The sequence below is a fragment of the Pinus tabuliformis genome, chromosome 1_1, assembly GCF_031772625.1.
Source record: "Pinus tabuliformis cultivar Carrire ecotype Pingquan chromosome 1_1, CPIR1, whole genome shotgun sequence".
Classification (NCBI taxonomy): Eukaryota; Viridiplantae; Streptophyta; class Pinopsida; order Pinales; family Pinaceae; genus Pinus; species Pinus tabuliformis.
The window spans coordinates 970,883,967-970,892,423 of NC_142297.1; the positions used below are offsets into that span (position 1 = coordinate 970,883,967).

The 8,457-nt window shown below is 35.7% G+C and overlaps 1 protein-coding gene across 1 annotated transcript; it reads left to right on the forward strand.

Annotated features, from left to right (window-relative positions):
- Positions 1-764: 764 nt before the first annotated feature.
- LOC149217742 (uncharacterized) lies at positions 765-4,772 on the forward strand. The gene is made up of 2 exons (XM_089390337.1): positions 765-2,356; positions 2,552-4,772. The coding sequence occupies exons 1-2, from the start codon at positions 765-767 to the stop codon at positions 4,770-4,772; spliced, it is 3,813 nt and encodes a 1,270-aa protein (XP_089246463.1).
- Positions 4,773-8,457: the final 3,685 nt, after the last annotated feature.

An 8,457-nucleotide genomic window follows, 5' to 3' on the forward strand; every position in this document is an offset into this window, starting at 1 on the left:
GCGAGTCGGGCAGTGGAAGACATGGAGACTGAGGAGATCATGAAAGAGCCAGCAATGGAAGAACCCCAACTCCACGAGGCGACCCGGTTAAATGATTCTCTGAGGACGGTACCAATGGAGGAGAACGCCAAGGATGCATCGGTAGAACACCAACCCGACAGCGAGCAGGATAAGGGTATGTGCTCAGGATCTCCTTCTATCTCCCTTCAAAATCCTGAGCATATTTCAAATTCTGTGAAAAATTCTCCTTCTGTTTTTCCCTTACATATTTCGGGCCATAATGAAAATGATGCAATTCCTAAAAACAAGTCTGATATTGACTCTATCTCGGATGCATTACCATCCCTAGATTTGAATAGTGAAGAGAAGTGGCCTCCTCTGGCTTCCCCTCCATCCCATAACCCTTGCCCTTATAACCTAAGATCCATGGGGGGGAAATCTGGACTGCCTGTTGCTGCTGGGGGTTTAGGACAATCTCTTAGCCTTAGCTCAGCAAAGAATAAGAGAGGTAGGAAATCGGACCTTTCAAAGGCAAAGTTGAAAGCCAAGTTGGACGTGGCCGATGGAAAACAATACTCAATTCCCGGGGTTCTTAGAGTTGTGCAGACCCCTGACCAGGTTATCAAATGATTTTGTCATCATGGAATTGCAGAGGGTTAGCCAATAAACCCAAAAAATTGGCCTTGCGAGATTGGATTCTAAACTCTAAAGAAGACATTGTTTTTCTCCAAGAAACTCTAGGGAAGGGGTCTGAGGTGGAAGTTATGCTAAAGACCCTCTTACCGGGATGGGTTTTTTCTGCCATTGATTCATCTGGCCACTCAGGGGGTCTTGCAATAGGCTACAAAGAAGGAAGAATTAAAGTAATCAATCAGTGGGGGACTAAGCAAGTTTTGGGTATGGAGGTCCTCACACCTGTCTTCCCCCGTCCCTTTTCCATTGTAAACATCTATGGTCCTTGCCAAGGAAGAGAATCGTTCTGGGTAGATCTGATGGCAAAATCTTTTATGAAGTCCTCCATGTTGATTGTGGGAGGTGATCTGAATTTTTCTATTGGTAGAGCTGAGGCTTGGGGACCCTCAGCCAGGGAGGATCCCTTGTCGGATTTCTTTCATAATTTCCTTGAAGAACATCACTTCACATATCCATCTCTAAAAAAGCTCAAGCCCACTTGGAGGAATAGAAGAGTAGGGGAGGATCGGATAGCCAAGAGACTAGATCGTTTTCTTCTCTCCGAGGCTCTCATATCAAATGCTCCTATTTTTAGACAGTGGGTGGAGGAAATTGGTAATTCTGATCATTTTCCGATCTTTCTGGATATAGCCTTCCCTCCCCCAAAGCCTCCGGCACCCTTTAAATTCAACCCTTCATGGCTTCAAGATCCTTCCTTTAGCACTCTTTTCAAAGATACTTGGATTCACCCGGGCAATAATGCAAGAGAGGATAAAGGCTTTCTATTCATGGAGAACCTTAAGAGACTAAAAAAAGCAACCATATCGTGGGCAAAAGATAGGAAGATGAAACAAAATGAAGATCTATTCAAAATCAGGGAGGAATTGAAGATGTTGGAGAGCACTGAGGAGGATGGCTATCAGTCGCAGTCTTTAAAAGATAGAATTCTTCATCTGGAGAAGCTTCAAAATAAAATTCTTTTAGACAAGGAGGAAGAATGGAGAATTAAGAGCCGGGAAATATGGTTAAAATCTGGTGATGAAAATACCAGGTTTTTTCATAACTATGCAAAAGGAAGGAAATCAGTAAACACCATTTGGAGCCTTAAAGATGAAGAAGGGAGGGAGGTCAGCTCTTTCTCTGATCTTTCAAGCTCAGGAAAGAGGAATTTTGAAAGAATTTTCACTGATTCAGGGGAGGCTACTATTGTTGAAGTCCTTAGAACAGCTCAGTGTTTCCCGAGGTTTGTGGAGGAGGAAGAAGCAGAGGACCTTTCTATACCTGTTTCCAAGGAGGAGGTTGAAGCAGCAATGAAAATCATGGCAAAAGACAAGAGTCCTGGCCCTGATGGATGGACTATTGAACTTTTCCTCTTCTTTTTTGACCTGATTGGTTCTGAAATCACTGATGTAATAGAAGAATCAAGACTGAAGGGAGAGGTCTACAGGCCTTTTAATTCCACCTTTATAGCCCTCATTCCAAAGAAAGATGACTCGGGAAACTTTGAAGACTTCAGGCCGATTTCCCTGTGCAATTGTATTTATAAAATCATAGCAAAAGTGATTGCTATCCGAATCTTTCCTATTTTGTCTAGGAACATATCAATGGAACAGTTTGGGTTCCTAGATGGCAGGCAAATTCATGAAGCAATTGGGGTAGCACAGGAGGTCATCCATAGTGTCAGGCAAAAGAAAATGAAGGGAGCGGTCTTAAAAATAGATTTATCCAAAGCCTATGACCACATCAATTGGCTTTATTTGCAAATGATGCTGACTCATCTGGGCTTCAACTACTCTTTCACCAGCTAGATTATGGGTTGCATCACAAGTGTCAGTTTTGTAGTTCTGATCAATGGCTTTGCTTCCCCTTTTTTCAACAGCCAAAGAGGTCTCAGGCAAGGTTGCCCCTTATCGCCGCTCCTGTTCCTGTTAGTGGCAGAAGGTCTGAGCAGATTGATCCACAAGGCCAGAAGAGAAGGGAAGGTAAAAGGTATCGAGGTAGCAATCAACCTCTTTATCACTCATTTGCTTTTTGTCGATGACATTCTGATTTTTACAAATGGTTCATCTAACGAAATTAAGGAGTATAAAAGTATTTTTGATCTCTTTCTGAAAGCCACTGGAATGCAGATAAACACTAGAAAGTCTCAAATATGTGCAGCAGATCTTGACAGAAGGGAAAGAGAAAGAATAACCAATCTTTTTACTTTTCCTCTTCAGCCTCTGGACATTCCCTTTAAATATTTGGGGTTCTGGTTAAAGCCAGTAGCCTACAAGAAAGAGGATTGGCACTGGCTCATTGCAAAGATTGAAGCCAGAATAAATCACTGGAGTTTCAGGTGGCTTTCCAGAGCAGGCAGATTGACACTCCTCAAATCAGTCCTGTTAGCCATCCCAGTTTACTGGGCTGCTCTAACTTGGGTCCCTAAAGGAGTGTTGGAGAAAATCAGGAAGATATGCAGTAGATTCTTATGGGCAGGTTCTGCAAAGGACTCATCGGTTCTTCCATGTGTGGCTTGGGATAAGATTGCAAGACCTAAAGAATGGGGAGGATGGGGAATCAAAAGACTCCCCGAGTTCAGTTTGTCTCTGGCAGCAAAGTCTGGGTGGAGGTTAATATCGATGGAGAATCTCTGGACAAAGGTTGTTAAAAGGAAGTACATAGACCCAATCCCTTTAGAAGACTGGATCCGAAGTCATCAAAAGAAACAGAAGAACATATATGTCATTTGGAAGGCTACGCTGGAAGCTTTCTCAGTGATAGAACAAGGCCTTGCCTGGAAAGTCGGAGATGGTAGTCACATCAGAGTTGGAAGGGACCCTTGGGTGGGATGCAATGAAGCTTATGCTCTGTCTCTAGGTCTCCTTAGACACCTTGATAGTAAAGGAATAGTCACTCTAAATCAGGTGGAGAAAGTTGGCCAATCTACTATATGGGGTCAGGCATGGAAAAATGATGAAGAATTAGGTTTAAATATCAGATGGAAGAATGAATGGGCCTCTTTCATCCAAGAACTCCACCGTTCACATGTTAGACTCAAAGACGAACCTGATAAGCTGAACTGGGCTTTGGGTAAAACTGGAGATTACTATCCCAAAGAAGGATACTCCTTCCTAATGAAACAGAAAGGATGGGATATCCCTGAGTGGTGGTCTAAAAGCATTTGGAAACTGTCAAGTCCGGCAAAGGCCAGGCTCTTCCTTTGGTGTATGCTGAAAGGAAAAATTCCAACCTGGGATAGACTACAAGCGAGATACCTTATCGGTCCAGGAAGATGCCCCTTATGCAAATCAGATGAGGAATCTATTAGACATCTTTTTACATCTTGCACTGTCTCTTTAAAGATATGGGATGAGCTTACAGTTCTGCTCAATATTAAAGCTCAGTGGGGGTCTGAACCTCTGGAAGTTGCATGGAGAAATTGGTGGCAGAAACACCCGGATGGAACTTTGAGAAACCTGCCTCTCATTTTCTTCTGGGGTGTATGGCTAGCGAGAAACAATAGCATCTTCCAAGATAAAACCACCCCCTCATCTGTTATTGCTTCTAATTGCGCAGCAATCTACTCAGCTATTCCAGCCCCCGAAGTGAAAAATCCCCCAATCCGTGACAAGCCCTTTATTATCAGGGAAGGCATTCCTTGGGCTTTTTTTGATGGAGCATCCCAGAATAATAGGGCTGGCGCTGGGATGAGCATTCATATATCCGCTGAACATTATCTTAAAGCTTCTGTTGGTTTGGGCTCCGGGACTAATAACTTTGCCGAGTTGTCTGCTTTACATCTTTTGCTTTGCTGGCTTCTTCAGAGGAACATTTTCACTATACAAATCTTTGGCGATTCACAAAATGTCATCAAATGGGTCAATGGAAATGCATCATGTCAAAATCAGACTTTAAAGCCTTTGTTAGAAGAAATTGTGTTATTAAAGTCCTCTTTTAACAGTTTTCATATTTGTCATATCTACAGGGAGAATAATGAAGAAGCCGATCAGCTTTCTAAAGCTGGCTTACAACAGGTTTTGGGCGGATGGTCGATAGAGGAATTCTTCCAGGGGCAACAAACCACATCTCATCAGCCCCCTTTCGCACCTCCTCTTTGAGCGGGGATTCCTCTCCTTCCTTTTTACACTTACAGTTTTGTGTATTTTCATGTTTTAAAGACTCTGTCATCATATATTTTTGTATATATCTGTTTCAGCCTCCTAAGAACTGTATCTAAACATTATTATACTCCACACAGTCGACAAATTATATGCACCAGCTTGATATATGGGGTTGTTTTCCTTCATAGAAGGAGACCCCAAGTCGTGCTTTTTAAAAAATGTTTTTTGTTTCAAAAGCTCAGGAAGAGGGATAGTGACGGACAGTCATGCTTGACTGAGTCAGTTTGTTATGCTTTTTTGAAGCACAAAAGGCTTACAGCCAGTTGGGAACAGCTCTAGCCGAGCCAATTACTATGATAGTGATCCAAACAGAATGTAAAACTTTTTATTATGCTAATGAAAAGTTTTGTTTTTTTCTTCGGAAAAAAAAAAATATATATATATATATATATATGGTTGATTTTAATTAAAATCATAATGAAACATCTATAATTACATTTTTACCTACTCTTTTAATAAATTTAAGTGCAGCCAAAATATTTCACCGTTATCTTGATTTGTTTTATATTAATTATAATAAAAAGCAAAAATGAATATATATATATATATATATATATATATATATATATATATAGTTAGTTTTAATTAAAATTATAATGAAACATCCATAATTACATTCTCACTTACATGTTTCGTAAACTTAGATGTGGTGAAAATATTTCACTATTACCCTCTTTCATAAATAAATGCTCTAAAATACATATTTATTAATATAATTTTATATAAAATTTAAAAAAAATAATAATAATTAAAAAAAAAAAAAAAAATTATTTTAATATTATTATTATTGTTATGTTTCTTCACCATATTAATAACATTTTAATACCTACCTAAAATTATATTAATAACTATATATATATATATATGAAAGAGTATTTGACTCTGAGATGCATTAATATTCTCTAAATAAAAATATGAAGTCACATATAATACAAAATAATAATGACAATATCCCAAAGAGTTAGTTCAATCGGTCACATCAAGTACCTCGCCAATGGGAGGTCACAAGGTTGAATCCCCAAAGCTCTTGGAGTTAGGTTGTGAACTAGTAAGTGAAAAAAATAATACTGTGAAAAAAAAAAAAAAAAAAAAAAATTATGACTATACATGTTTAATTAGTTTTTATTTAGTAAGCGAAAAAAATAATACTGAAAAAAAAAAAAAAATAAATAAATAAATAAATAAATAAATTATGACTATACATGTTTAATTAGTTTTTATTTGTGTTCAATATTAAAAACCAATAATATAACGTAAATGACACTCTAAGCCATAAATTAAATATTTCAATATCCATATAAAGTAACATAATTTAACTCAGGTCATTTTATAACAAGTAAAAAAAATAATAATAATCATGACTATACATGTTCAATTAGCTTTTATGTGTGTTCACTAGATAAAATTGATATTAAAAACCACTCTAAGCCATAAAATAAATATTTCAATATCCATATGAAGTAACATAAGTTAAGTGAGGTCATTTTATAACAAATTTATTTAGAGAAAAAAAGTAATTTAAAATAAAAACAAAAATCTTATATTTTCTCTAATATAGGAAAAGAGAACAAAGATTTAAAAGTAAAAAGAGTTCAATTACTTTATAATAAAAATAATAAAAAAGGGGTGTAATTCATTCAAATTTTTAAAATAAAATTAATATGTTGTATTTAATAATGTAAGTTATAAACAAAAAATTTGAGGATGTAGAGTTAAATAATATCGACATGTATTTATTTTATGGGGGTAGTGTTGTGAATACTATGTAAAGGAGTTGTCTTTAGTGGGATTTTTTGGAGTTTTTATTGTCGAAATTATGTGGAAAAATTTGAGGTGAAATCTTTATTTGTGTTATTTAAACTAGTTTTTTTCACTGTATATATGGATTTTATTGTGGAGGGGTTACCCATCAAACTTATGATTTTAATGAATTCCTTTGAGATTTTAGAGAAATTAGACAGGGAAAATCACACTAAAGACAATTTTATATTTTTTAAATCCATCAAATATTTATTGTGTTAAATTGAATAGTTTGCATAAACAAATTAATGTTTTATTCTGAGCGATGTAAAAGTCCATTTTTTTTAATTAATTTTTTATAAAGCAGTGTGTAATTGATTCATGTATTTGACATTGTGGGTCCTACAAACATACAGGTATTCAACATGATAAAGTGAAAAACTTGTGAGTGCTAACATCTTTATACCAACGAAGTAATTGACAGGGCGACTCCACTATCTATTTATGGGAATTCCTATTTCCGACCCTATTGCAAAATAAATGCCCCTGACATGGGCCCGATATAACACCATATAACACGTCGGGCGTTTTTTTCTCTCTCATCACCACACGGCGTGTTATATGGTGTTATATCGGACCCATGGGCCCGATATAACACCATATAACACGTCGGGCGTTTTTTTCTCTCTCATCACCACACGGCGTGTTATATGGTGTTATATCGGACCCATGTCAGGGGATATTTATTTTACAATAAAATCGGAAATAAGAATACCCATCTATCTATAAGTACATGTACTGAAAATGAAAAAAGAAAAGAGATGATCTTAATCGTACCATCTTTATTATTTTGCCGTCCGTGACTTGAAATTGTAAAAAGAATCTAATAATCCGGTAGTTGCCATCACAGTAGAAATTTGGGCAAATTTGCCACTCGAATTCATCCGCGATCTTAAAGTCACCCAATAGTTCTAAAGGGTTTTAGGGGATGCGCAATTTTCGCATGGCCTCTATGTCTTTGTCATTTATTTTTTTAATCAAATCAAATCTTGTCCGAAAAAATGAAGATTGGAATGCAACCAAAAATTGAAGATGGGAATGCATGTTACAGCTAAAAAGAAAAGTCTACTTTTACTGTTTTTATATTAACATCTTATTTTATTCAAAAGGAATGCGCAATTTTCGCATGGCCTCTATCTCAAGCGTACCTTTGTTCATCTTTATGTTTTTTTCATTTTTTTTTAATCAAATCAAATCTTGTTGAAAAAAATTGGAAGATTGGAATGCATGTTACAGTTAAAAAGAAAAGAATAATATATTGTATTTTATTTATTTTTGGTGTACTTTTACTGTTTTTATATTAACATTTTTTTATTTTATTCAAAAGGAATTCACATAAAATAATTGCAAACTAAGAGTTGGTATTTAAAAGAAATAATTTTTTTTATCTAGATTGGTTCTATAAAGCTTTTTTTTTCCTCATCACAATTATATCATTTAAAGACAAAATCTTTAAGTTTTCTATTAGTTTGTAATGTGGAATAAATAAATAAAATTATAAGTATTTACAGTTATTGCTATTTACTATGATTATTATTGATTTTTTTTTATTTTTTTTGTTAAGAGGAAGATTCCTATAAATATAGGACATGTAATTTTTAAATATTCTAAAAAAATAACATATTCATAGAATTATATGTTCTCATAATTGAAAAATTAAGTGTAATGAGATTTTTTCCATTTAATAAATAGTTTGTTTGGAAGATCTTTATTAAGATCTATCTCAACACAAATATGAGCATATATAACTAGTCCCACCAAACCTCTAGCAAACTAAGAATATGTGCATCCATTGTCACTTTAGTAATTGACACAAGTAGTT

Coding starts and splice junctions, on each gene's coding strand:
- LOC149217742 (XM_089390337.1), top strand. CDS start 765: ATGCTAAAGACCCTCTTACCGGGATGGGTTTTTTCTGCCATTGATTCA. Junction 2,357..2,551: donor GAGGTCATCCATAGTGTCAG/GCAAAAGAAAAT, acceptor TTTTTTCAACAG/CCAAAGAGGTCTCAGGCAAG.